The sequence below is a fragment of the Neovison vison genome, chromosome 5 (assembly GCF_020171115.1).
Source record: "Neovison vison isolate M4711 chromosome 5, ASM_NN_V1, whole genome shotgun sequence".
Taxonomy (NCBI): Eukaryota; Metazoa; Chordata; class Mammalia; order Carnivora; family Mustelidae; genus Neogale; species Neogale vison.
Window position 1 is genome coordinate 28,114,387 of NC_058095.1, and position 13,394 is coordinate 28,127,780.

The following is a 13,394-nucleotide window of genomic DNA, read 5'->3' on the forward strand; positions in this document are numbered from 1 at the left end:
ACTCGACGTGAGTTTGCTTGCGGGTAAAGAGTGTAGAAAGTGCCGTTCGCAGACTGCGCGGTGAAGGAGAGAAAGCGACAGAAGAGAGAGCCATAGTGCTGACGTTGAAGGCCCGGCCCTGTGAGGTTGCACAGGGTAAGCGGCGTTGGCCAGGAGGCTTTGGCGAAGGGGAAGGAAAGAGGATTTGGGCTAGGGGCGGGGCCTGCGGCCCAGCGTGGCTCCTGATTGCTGGAGCGTCGCTGCCAATCTCGCAGGATCGCTCGGTTAACCAGTGCGCTGGCTAGACGCGCTCAGATATACTGAGTGAGCCCCGAGAAGCAGTCTCAGATCCTGACGGTGCAGCAGCCCGCAGCCTCAGCCAGGGAGTCCCAGCCGCTTTCAATGGAGGAGAAGCCCGGCCAGCCACAGCCTCAGCACCATCACAGCCACCACCATCCGCACCATCACCCCCAGCAGCAGCAGCAGCAGCAGCAGCCGCACCACCACCACCATTATTATTTCTACAACCACAGCCACAACCACCATCACCACCATCATCACCAGCAGCCTCACCAATACCTGCAGCATGGAGCCGAGGGCAGCCCCAAGGCCCAGCCGAAGGCGCTGAAACATGAGCAGAAACACGCCCTCCAGCAGCACCAGGAAACGCCGAAGAAGAAAACAGGTCTGGGAGGGAGGACGAGTGGGGGAAGGGGAGTGAGGGTGGGGGGTAGGGGAGATGGGGGTGGGGCTGGATGTGGAAAGCGCGGACGCGGTCGGAGTGGTGTGTGTGTGCGTGTGTGTGTTTGTGTGTCTCTGTGACCTGCGGGTCTGGGGAAGCCCCCTTCCATTCTCCCAAAGCCCGGGCTGGGCCGCGGGGTTTGCAGCGCCCTCTCCTTCCCCTCAACACGGGAGAGGCCCAACCAGGCCAGTGTGACCTTCCCGGCCCCCGCCCGGGCTGGAGGGAAACCCGGAGGGTCGGCCTTAGAAGTCTAGCCTTACTATTCTTTTCCCGTTTACCTTCCTGAGGCCCCAGAGGAACCTTAATCTGGTGGCCCTGAGTTGGGGTGACCACAGCTCCCCCCACCAGAAGCCTTCGGGGTGTAGCTCAAGAAGGCCTAGCGAATCCCGACTTGGGTGGTGTCGCGAGACCCTTTTGCAGGCGGCGAGGCGAGGGTAGGTGGGAAGAGTTGAGGAAGTGTCCTCCCTCACTCGCCACCCCAAGCCCACCTGTGGCCTTGGGGTTCCCCGTCGTGGGGGGGCGGCCGGGACCCCTCGTCTCTCGAGTCATTTGCATCTCTAGACGCCCCTCTTGGGCAGCGGACCCCGCAGTCTACCCTTACGGCTCCTCGCGAGGCCGGCGCCCCGGGCCCGCTCCCCCCAGAGCCGGCGCGGCTGGAATGTTCTCTCCTCCTCGCGGGGCCGCTTCCTGTCCGCCATGTTGGAAGCCGATTCCTGTCACCGACTCCGGCCCACTGAGGAGCGGAGGGGGAAGGGTGTCGAGGGGGCTCGGCGCGGCGGAGCTGGGGGGCTCGGGATCCCTACCCGCGGCCGCCTTGCCCCCCCGTACTGCGGGGGCGCCGTCGCCCCCGGCCCGTGGCCGCCCCTCCCCCCGTCGCCGGCCGGGTTGTGTAACCCGGTGGCGGCCGCGCGGCCCCGGGCGGGTCCCTGGGGTGAGGGGCGGGGGCGGTTGGGGTGGGGGAGGGAAGCGGCCACGAGGGGAGCGGCCTTCACCCGGCCCCGCGCGCCGGCGGCCGCGTTTCCCGCTCGCGGGTGCAGCGGGAGGCGCGGGCGGTCAGGGAGAGGAGCCGGCCTCGAAGTGGAGCCAGGAGCAGGAGGCCGCGGGTGGCGGCCGCGGCGCTCCTTGGGGCAGGAGGGCTGGGGGGGGGGTACATTTTGGGTAGAGGCGGTGCCTGAAGGCCGGGTGGGGTACCCAGCGGGAACCAGGCTCCCCGGTCACGAGTTTCTCTGCCACAGGAACCTCGTCTCCTGCCAGGTTCGCTCACGACTCCGCCTCTCAGGCTTTCACTTGGGCCCTTTCCTCCTAACAGCTTATTTTTTTTTACAAAAAAAGCTTGTTTAGCTCTTTCAAGCCCCCCAGCATTTTTCTGGGCTTGGGTAGTGATTTTGAGGAGCGAGATTAGAAAAATGATTGGATGGGGTAGCGGGCGAGGGTTTTTTTTGACCCCTGTTTCTTGTCCTTAAAGGAGAAACGAGGTGGTTCATCCATGCGGTTGGTTCACTACCATCTTGCCTTGGACGAGGCTTTTTCCCCTGTAAAAAGGAAAGGTGTTTTCCTATTTTCAAATTGATGCCGAGCCCCAAACTCTTGATTTGAACAATGTTAAATTGAGGGTAAAAGTCATTTTAGACAACATTTGAGAAGAAATGAACTTTAAAAGTTTGTGACCAGGCAGATTTTTACAAATTAAAGGTTCTTTATAAATTGGAAGAGAAATGAAGGGAATGGTAAGAAAATGGTTGTTAAACCCAGCATATCAGATGTGATACAAACAGTTACTGAGAGCTGGAGAAAAATTACTGTTCTGTTGAAGATTTAATGTAATTTGAAGACTGAAATTGGAATGCCAGATTTTCCGCTTTTGGGGGTAGGGACATCAGGTGTGCAGTAGAAATGAACATATACGTGTATTGGGAATTAATCTTAACGGGTTTGGAACAGTTTGAAAGCTATCAGAAGGTATACATCACTAAATGTTTTAACCTTAGATCTTTTTCAATTTAGAGGAAAGAAAATCTTTATTGTGGTTGCTTGGAATATAAAGCAGTATTACTGTTCAGATTGGAAAATTTTATTTAGTTGGTCAGGTATTAATATACCCCACCCCTGCAGGAATCTTCTCTACATACAGAAGAGCCCCTGAACCATTCAGCCCCTGGCGTTCTTCAAAGTAGTATGTCTAATCCAGGAAGAGGATAAAGAGGGGAAACTGGGCTTAGCGATTTTGAGAGAATGTAAACAATTTGGGATGAACAGTTTTCCATGTGTGGCCTGGTCACGGTACTGTGGCGTCAACGTGTGTAATGCTAATTTACTAAGAAAACAGCATTTTTGAAATGTGTCTGTAATATGTTGAAGTGGGCTTTTATGACCCATTACCCACAAACCTATAAAGAGGAACCCGTTTTCTTTTACCAGAAGAGGGCGCAAGAGAGGGCCAAATGTGTTCAGTAATTTGGGTTTCTAATCCAAAAGCTAGATTTATTAGGACTGAAGTTTTGCAGAGTCCATTTGAAATAGGGTTAGATACTTTAGCATGGCAAACCTGAATAGTGAAAGTGCAAAGAGCCCTTTGATTTCTCTCAGTGATTCTGTGGTATTTGCATTTTTTCTTAAATACCTAAGTTTTTAAAAGAAAATGTCTCATACACTTTGTGTAAGTTTCTATAGAAAATATTTTTAAAGACTTTATTTGAGAGAGAAAGAGAGCATGATGGGGTTGGGGGGGTGGTGCTGAGGGAGAGGGAGAAGCAGTCTCCCCACTAGACCAGGGCTCTGAGATCATGACCTGAGCATAAGGCAGATGCTTAACTGAAAACTTCAGTTAAATGAGAAATGTTTTTTGTTACTAAAACTTGGGAGTGGAAGTATGGTTGTTTTTGAGCTGTTATTAAATTGTTAGGTGATTACTGATATTGGAACCACTAAATATTAGTAATTTCAGGAAAAACTATTCCGGTTCACTTAAAAGTCCTGGCTTGGTCCTGGTTAGTTTGGACATTGGAATTTTTTTTTCTTAAAACTGCTTACCTTTGAGAAAGTTATGACTAATAGGCCCAAGAGTACAAAACCTTTGTTTAGCCTGTTAGCATGAAATGGTGTATGTAGTGTTTTTGTTTGTTTGGTTTGTTTGGTTTTAGTCTAGGGTACACAGGTAAACTTGGATCTGTTAAAAACAATGAGAGCCTCTATTTAGGAACTTGCTGCTTTTCTAAAGAAAAAAAAAAGAAACTTTCAGAAAACATCCTAAGGAATGGTCTCTTCTTTACTAGTAGTTTCATAGTTAGAATTTTTCCACCAAAAATTTGATTTGATTGGCTATCCTAAAAACACTTTCAGCAGTCAAAAAAATTTAAATACAACTCTGCAAAAGAGCTTTAACAAAATAAATTTTTTTGTGGTACAAATTTTGTGCCACTGCATCTTAGGAACGATTATAGTCGTGAGTTATTTTCTGAAAGTTAATACAGTGGGAGAAAATGCTTTTTTTTGTTCATTCGTAGCATCCTTATCTTTTTCTCTGATACAAAATGAGTGCCTTAAAATTATAGTAAGTCCTGTTGTGCATCTTCCCAGACTGTTCTATTCCACATGAAGGTATTTTAAAACAATGGTTTTCACACTTGTTTAAAACAAAACAAAACAAAAAAACCTTAGATCCCATATGCTTTTAAAATTCACAAAGAGCTTTTACTGTGGGTTATGTATCTATGGATGTTTACTGTATTGGGAATTAAAACAATTTCAAAACAAGAATATACAGCTCACATTCCTTTTAGCCTTCAGGCTAAAGACCCACAAGAACGAATGAATAAAAGTGACAAAGGCAAATTACTTGGTATTCTGATTGGATGCCCCTCCTCAATCCCTTGAAAAACTCCCTTAAATGAATTTGTGTGCATCCTTCTGTTATGTATCTGTTTCTAATTACTTGACCTCAAAATGCTTTTGGGAACTTTTCATAGAAAGGTGGATAACTAATATCACTGTTTAACTGGTAAGGAAATGGGAAAAAACTGTTGTTAGCCTACTTGAATAACAGATAGTAATAAACTGTTTATGGCAGTTGAAAGTTTGAAACTTGAACACCATAACACGTTTTAAAGTTAAATACCTTTTATGGTGCCTGGATGGCTCTGTCATTAGATGTCTGTCTCTGGCTTAGGTCATGATCAGGGTTCTGGGAACAAGCCCCACATTAGGCTTCTTGCTCAGCGGGAAGCCTGCTTCTTCCTTGCCCACTCGCCTGCTTGTGTTCCTTCTAGCTATATCTCTCAAATAAATAAATAAAATATTTAAATAAATTAAATAACTTTCATTGTAGTTTTGTTAGTAAATAATATTGCATCACTTGTAGGCAGTATTACATAGTAATGGGAAACTATGTTAGGTAAACTGTAGTTCACATTTCCAGTTCTTTACTTTGTGACTTGGGCACGTTAATTTCTCTGAGAGTCTTCTTACCCAGATGTAAAATGAAAAAAATGTATCTTAAAAGAGTTAGAAACACTGGTACATAGGTATTTTGGTTTCATACATAAATAGTGTGATCTAATGTCTGGGAAATGTTAAATTCAAGACTACTGTAGAAAAAGTTCACAGGTAGTAGATTTTTCTTCAGCAGAATGCAGTAGAAACTGCTTATGGTGACTACCAGCCATTTATGGGTTCATAGAAAGGGTTTTTTTTTTTAAGATTTTACTTATTTGAGAGAGAGCAAGAGAGCACGAGCAGAGGGGAGGGGTAGACAGTTAGTTGTCGGAGGGAGAAACATACTCCATGCTGAACAAGGAGCCTGATGATGTGGGGCTCAATCCCAGGACCCTGAGATCAGGACCTGAGTTAAGGCAGATGTTTAACTGACTGAGCCACCCAGGTGGCCCTAGAAAGAGATTTTTTAATTCTACTGTAATATACAATTAATGTATCAACATAACTTGATTTTTGCCCAGAGGGTAGCTCTGCTCTTAATTGTAAAGGAAATTTTACAACAGCCTGTGAGAACAATGGGAAAGTTGATTCTGTTAGATGAGAGAGTATGGCATACAGCTTAAGAGGTCTTGTTCTTCCTGACCTCAGACTTTGGTTTGAATTCCAGCTTAGTTCAGTCTCTTGCTTGGTAGACTTCACGGGGCTCACAAGTGTTTTCTCGTAGTTGTGAAATAATAACAGATAGTCAAGCTAATGCTCATAGCATAGGGTCTTTATTTTTATTTTTTTTTTTTTTAGCATAGGGTCTTTAAATGTTGGGGTGCCTGGGTGGCTCAGTGGGTTAAAGCCTCTGCCTTCAGTTCAGGTCACGATCCCAGGGTCCTGGGATCAAGCCCCTCATTGGGCTCTGTGCTCAGCGGGAAGCCTGCTTCTCTTCCTCTCTATCTCTCTATCTGCCTACCTCTCTGCATACTTGTGATCTCTGTCTGTCAAATAAATAAAATCTTTTTTAAAAAAGTTAGACTGTTGTAATCTGTATATTGTAATTGTTTTTTAAAAAAAAAATTTTTTTCCCCCCTCTAGGCTATGGTGAACTAAATGGTAATGCTGGAGAAAGAGAAATATCTTTAAAGAGCCTGGGTTCTGATGAAGCTACCAGCCCTATTTCCAGGGTCCTCAATGGCAACCAACAAGTTGTAGACACTAATCTGAAGCAGACTGTAAAGGCCAGCACCTTTGGGAAAGCAGGAATTAAAACCAGGAATTTCATGCAGAAAAACAGTATGGACAAAAAGAATGGGAAATCTTATGAAAATAAATCTGGAGAGAACCAGTCTGTAGACAAGACTGATACAGTAGCAATTCCAAATGGTGTTGTAACAAATAATTCTGGCTATATTACTAATGGTTATATGGGCAAAGGAGCAGATAATGATGGTAGTGGATCTGAGAGCGGATATACCACTCCTAAAAAAAGGAAAGCTAGGCGCAATAGTGCCAAGGGTTGTGAAAACCTTAATTTAGTTCAGGACAAAATAATGCAACAAGAGACCAGTGTCCCATCCTTAAAACAGGGACTTGAAACTTTCAAGCCTGACTACAGTGAACAAAAGGGAAATCGAGTAGATGGTTCAAAGCCCATTTGGAAGTATGAAACTGGGCCTGGAGGAACAAATCGAGGAAAACCTGCTGTGGGTGATATACTGCGGAAAAGCTCTGATATTAAACCTGGTGTGAGCAGCAAAAAGTTTGATGATCGGCCCAAAGGAAAGCATGCTTCTGCTGTTACCTCCAAAGAGGACTCGTGGACCCTATTTAAACCACCCCCAGTTTTTCCAGTGGACAATAGCAGCGCTAAAATAGTTCCTAAAATAAGTTATGCAAGCAAAGTTAAGGAAAACCTCAACAAAACTGTACAGAATTCTTCCGTGTCGCCATCTTCATCTTCATCCTCTTCGTCATCTACTGGGGAAACTCCGACCCAATCTTCAAGTCGGTTATCCCAGGTCCCTATGTCAGCGCTGAAATCTGTTACTTCGGCCAACTTTTCTAATGGGCCTGTTTTAGCAGGGACTGATGCAAGTGTGTATTCTCCAGGGGGTCAGCCACTGCTAACTACTGCTGCTAATACTCTAACACCCGTCTCTTCTGGGACTGATTCAGTTCTCCAGGACATGAGTCTGACTTCAGCAGCTGTTGAACAAATTAAATCTAGCCTTTTTATCTATCCTTCAAATATGCAAACTGTGCTGTTGAGCACAGCACAAGTGGATCTGCCCTCTCAAACAGATCAGCAAAACCTGGGGGATATCTTCCAGAATCAGTGGGGTTTATCATTTATAAATGAGCCCAGTGCTGGCCCTGAGACTGTTATTGGGAAGTCATCAGATCATAAAGTGATGGAGGTGACATTTCAAGGGGAATATCCTGCCACTTTGGTTTCACAGGGTGCTGAAATAATCCCCTCAGGAACTGAGCATCCTGTGTTTCCCAAGGCTTATGAGCTGGAAAAACGGACTAGTCCTCAAGTTCTGGGTAGCATTCTAAAATCTGGGACTACTAGTGAGAGTGGAGCCTTATCCTTGGAACCCAGTCATATAGGTGACCTGCAAAAAGCAGACACCAGTAGTCAAGGTGCTTTAGTGTTTCTCTCAAAGGACTACGAGATAGAAAATCAAAATCCTCTGGCGTCTCCTACGAACACTTTGTTAGGCTCCGCCAAAGAACAGAGATACCAGAGAGGCCTAGAAAGAAATGATAGCTGGGGTTCTTTTGACCTGAGGGCTGCTATTGTATATCACACTAAAGGTAACTCGTTTTTTCTTATATAAAGATTCTTACTGGTCGATTTAACTTATATTTATTAGCTGGTGTATTAAGGGTGAATTTTGGAAATTACTAGGAGATTCTTGAAGAATTTGTGAACTAAGTTGACAACAGTGGATAAAGCTGCTGATAAACTAATTCAGGGTCTTCGGCAATAGTACTATTTTGAAGAAAAAAATTTTTTTTCAACTTAAAAGCATTAAAAAATATATATATATATATATACACACACACAAACATATACATAATATACACAGTATATTTGACTTCCTACACTTAGTTCAAAGAGTGAAGAAGGGTGGGGTTGTGCCTAAAGGGATGACATATTTTCTCTTGGGTTGTTTTTAAAATTTTTCTTTGAACAGATGTTCCCTCTCCTTTGCTTTTTATATCATACGCTTCTTTATTAGTGAGCTTACTTGATAGTTCTAATACGTGTAAAATGAGTAGGAGCAGTGTTTTTGAGGAGGAGTCCAAAAAGATGGGAGTGTCAAACTATTTTCTCTTCTACACAAAGAAATAATGGGTGCTGAATGGTAACTGGAAAAGAATTTTGATAACTGCAACAGCAAGCCCAGTCATTGTAGAACCAGGCACTCGGAGTCTGTACTTTTCATAGCCCCGAAGCCTGTGTTTAAAAAAGGAATCAGATATCTTTCAAATTCATGCCCATAACTTTTTTTAGAATATGGTTTCTTGGTGTCTTATTTTAAATTAAAATTAATTTATTTCAGAGAGAGAGCACGGGTGGGGAGGGGCAGAGGGAGAGGGAGATATACAGACTCCCCGCAGGGAGTCCACCTCTGGGCTTAGCAGGACCCTGAGGTCATTATTTGCGCTGAAATCCAGAGTCCGGTGCTTATCTGGCTCTGCCGCTATTTGTGTCTTAAAAATTTGCTGTATGGCATAACTTATTTAAATATCTACAGCAAATAACAAGGCTTAGTGAATGATGTTTACAACCTTGATACTTTTGAGAACAGTAGTTTTCAGTCTTCCATTTCCATATTCCCCTCCTCCCCTAACAGAAATCTATACCCCATGTGTGCATACACATACCTAAGATACGCTGCACATTCCCATTTTTAGTATTGGCTCATTTAGGCAGTGACCTGGAACTGCAAGGAAGGGGCACCATATCATATAGTGGGGATGAGGTAATTCCCATATTCTCCCTGGAAGAATCACTGCCTCGGAGATGAATAACAAAGCTATTTATGTGACTTTTAAGCAAATTGCCGCCTCTGCATACCTTACCTTATCTGCAAACTGGAAGACATTAGTAAAATGAACAGATGTCCTTTTACTATTTTTCTTCTTTTTAAAAAATGGGAGTAAGTAGTAGTATTGCCTTATGGGAGTTTAGGAGTAGAAATCCTGGCAGATAAAATTACCTGTCTTCACTTTTTTCTCCAGCACTGCTGTTTGGAAATAAATGAATTGACCAAGAAGTGGATGTTTTTAGGAAAGTTAAGACCAAAAAAATTGCATAGTTTCTTAAGACTTGTGGTTAATTATAAGTTAAATTCTGCTGGGGGAGTTGGCGTTTCTGGTGATATCTTCTGTGCCATCGGCCCTCCAGAGACTTTTACTGGGAAAATCTTTACCTGAGTATTTTGTATTGGTGGTCAGTATGTGAACCTGAGAGGATATCTGGTTTTCTTCCACAGCCTGTGAAAAAGTCTGGGACAAGTTGTTCCATTAAGTGGCTCCTAGTTTTATATAGATTTTTATTGTGGTGAATTGTAAGCCTTTTTATTTTTTTAAAGATTTTTATTTATTTATTTGACAGAGATCACAAGTAGGCAGAGAGGCAGGCAGAGAGAGAGGAGGAAGCAGGCTCCTTGCTGAGCAGAGAGCCTGACACGGGGCTCGATCCCAGGACCCTGGGATCATGACCCGAGCCGAAGGCAGAGGCTATAACCCACTGAACCACCCAGGCGCCCCTTGTAAGCCTTTTTAAATGGGAGTATTAACTCCAATTTATTTCTAGGTATTCTGTAGGCATTTTCCATATAGGTAGGCTAACTAGACATGAAATCAGTGGTATTTAGATGAGCTAAATGCCCCTACATGGATGCAGTTATATTTAATTTTGCTAATATTAACGAATGATTTGCTTTAGTGAAGTGCATCAATTTGAGTTTTGTAGTTGAATATTACTGAGATTAAATTGGTATTGATTGTGTTGTTGCTGCATCCCCCCTCCCCCCAACAATGGGTAACATTCAGTTCAGTTAGTTCCTAAAGTGGCGGGTTCTTTGTATTACTGCCAAATGTGGATTGGTTCATTAGGTCACTAATTTCTCTTTTCTTTGAATTTGTTTTGAATTACAACCTTTTGAAGATCTGAAGTTCTTATAAGTGAAGGCTGGCTTGCCTTTTTTTTTTTTTTTTTAAGTTAAACTCTAAAGAAGGTAATCAGTTGGGCTTACTGGAATATCCTTTAAAAGAGCACCTGTATTTTTTTTGGTCCTTTAGTGTAGTCTTCTCTTTAAACGTTCAAAGGCGATCACTTACAAAGTTAGTTAGGCTCAGGAATAGAAGTTCTTATGCATACCTCCTAACTTCAAAAATAAGTTCTTCAACAACTTTATTTGGAAATAGTAGGTAAGAGGGTGCTTAGTAAGTTCAGTAGGAATGGTGCATTTTTTAGATTAAACATGAATTACTTGCAGCCTTGGAAGTATGTTCAGTACATTTGAGGATATGAAATAAAGATAGATACATGAGGCATAAAAAAGGGATTGGTGGGAATTACAACTCTTGGGATTTTTCTTTTAGCTTATGATACATGTTATGCTATTAACTTTCCTTAAGAAACAGGAGGGTTAATCTTTATATTATCTGGAGGAATATTGTACCATTACATAGTAGTATTAATATGTATGGTGAGACATGGGTCCTGTTTTCTATTTTTCTCAAGTGGCACTTAAGGGGTGAACTTTAAAGTGTTACCTTTTTAAATTGGCCATGAAAAAATTTATATTCAAAAGTGGAACCTATAATGAACCCCAAAGTACCCATCGTCCAGCCTGAACATTTAAAAAGCTTAGTCGTTCTTGTTTAACCTACCTTCAGAGTTTCTTTGGTAGGAGTGTCAAGAGCAAATTCCAGGTACCTAACATTTTGCTCATTGATACTTCATTGTGTTAGAGTGATAGCTTTTAATGCACGTACAGGACAGACAGCTGTTGCCTCCTTTAAAGCATTTAGTAGACCCTAACTTTTTGAGGTGAATCTTTGATTTTGAAATGGTCATTTGAAGTTATTTGACTCAGAAAAGTCATTTGAAGCCAAATCTGTTGAAATAAGGTAGGTTGATGTGAGTTGTGTGTTTGGTCAGTGTTTAAACCAGGTTGATTTATCTTGCTTAATACTGTGCTGAAGGTTATCAAGCGTTCAGAATGCTTGTATTTTTGTAGTATTCATGAAAAAATAATTTGATATGGTAAATTTTATCCAGCATGTAGAGATGCAAGGGGAGATGAATAAAATAAGGTGTAATTCTTGGTGGTTGAAGTGAGTCAGCATGGCAGTTATCTAGTATAAAATATACTTAAGGGGACACCAGGCGCTGCAGTATAAAACTTTAAAAATTTGTTTCTCTGTTACTTATAGGTTATTAGCATAAATGATTTGAATTCACTAGATCTGGCCTACACCCTGGAATTAAAATGTATTTTAACTTCCTAGGTGGTTCTCACTGCCTGCTGGGATTGAGAACTCGAAATCTAGAGAGCTTTCTTCAGCTTAATCCTTTTTTTCTTTTCTCTGACACAGTTGTGCAGGAATTGTGTGTGTGTTTTCCTTTCACTTATGTATTTATAGGCAAAGTACTTAGTTATGGAAGACTTTGCAAGATTGAGTCTTTTTCTTTGTAGAGCTTAAGTAGAGGCAAAAGTACACAAGTTTATCAGGCAAGATTTTAAGTGTATACAGATATAAATAGAAGACTTCAGTGGAAGGAGAATTTTTAATGGAGTAAAGGTGGGAAGAGTAAAGGCAGGGTATGTTTTCATGGAGGCAGCAGCATTTAATATGAGTTTTGATGGACAGGGGAAGATTTTTTGACATGTGGAAATGCAGATAAGAGGAAAATAAAGAATAGACAAGTTGGAGAATTCTGAGTAAATGTAAACAGTGAAAGGGTTCTGCTTTGGTTATGGTGAGGGGACATAAAAGAGAAAGAAGGTAAGTTGCTGTCAGATCATCAGGTCGGTCTGGAGGCAGGTGGAAAGCCACTGAATATCAGGGAGATGGGCTGGTGGAATGGAAGTGACTTAAACTTCACGGGAGACGGATGAATGCCAAAATGTTCCTAATTTCTGTGTACTTGTAAAAAATCATTTGTTGTCCTTAAGTCTGGGCTTCTAAATTTATAAAATAGTACATCAGCCTTTGTTTTATTTTACTGAAGAGCTTGAAAAACTGAGTTGGTATTATAGACCTGCATTCAGGTAGATTAATGTGGCACCAATTTGTAAGGCAGATTGGAAAGCATTTTTCTAATGAGCTCTTAGAATAGTCTAGGCAGAGGAGTAATGAGATTTTCCCATTTGTATTTGTAGTCATATGGATGTATTGCTTATCTGAAGATAAATACTTAGTTTAAAAAGGGGATTTTAGGGGCGCCTGGGTGGCTCAGTGGGTTAAGCCGCTGCCTTCGGCTCAGGTCATGGTCTCAGGGTCCTGGGATCGAGTTCCGCATCGGGCTCTCTGTTCAGCAGGGAGCCTGCTTCCTCCTCTCTCTCTCTGCCTGCCTCTCTGACTACTTGTGATCTCTCTCTGTCAAATAAATAAATAAAATCTTTTTTTAAAAAAAAGGGATTTTAGGTTTGGGAGTGAGGAAGTTGTTCTACAGGGTAGGAGGAGGCAGGAGACAAGTTACGGTTAATCCATCAAAGGGAAAGAGGACTTTTGTTTACAGAAGCATCTGAATACTAAATTTTCTTTTTTAAACACAATGTTGAACAAGTATTTTCACCTTTACTGCATTTTACTATTACTGTTTCGTGATTGCTTATGGCATCACAGCTGTCTTTCTCATAATCTTAACTACAGGTGCCTAAAGATTTGAATTTGGTTTCAGCCATAGTTGAATTTCTTAGATTGGGGAAGGATCCTTTTGTCCCCCTCTATAATATGGGACATACAGGAATGTTTGTAACAATTTAACGTGATTGTGAGATGTTTTTTTTTCCTAGTGACTTACCATTTAGCATCCGTATTAAGATGCTTGATTTTTCATTAAGTCTGCTTTTATGAGTGCAATAGTAATGAATTTACTTTGGTATTAGTCTGAAAGGTAACTTGTAAAGAATTTATAGAAGGTAAAATTTAACTCCCAGATTTTATTAGCTTACTTCCTGAAAGTGAGGGAAGAACCACCCATGCTATAAAAGCAGAAATTGTC

At 42.3% G+C, this 13,394-nt stretch overlaps 1 protein-coding gene across 1 annotated transcript in view; it reads left to right on the forward strand.

The window, feature by feature from the left end:
* Positions 1-222: 222 nt before the first annotated feature.
* NUFIP2 (nuclear FMR1 interacting protein 2) overlaps positions 223-13,394 on the forward strand; it is a 30,726-nt gene continuing 17,554 nt past the window's right edge. Inside the window, exons 1-2 of the mRNA XM_044248255.1 lie at positions 223-664; positions 6,236-7,960. Of these exons, the coding sequence (XP_044104190.1) occupies positions 382-664; positions 6,236-7,960 (2,008 nt within the window). The 5' untranslated portion in view covers positions 223-381. The remainder of the gene's footprint in view (positions 665-6,235; positions 7,961-13,394) is intronic.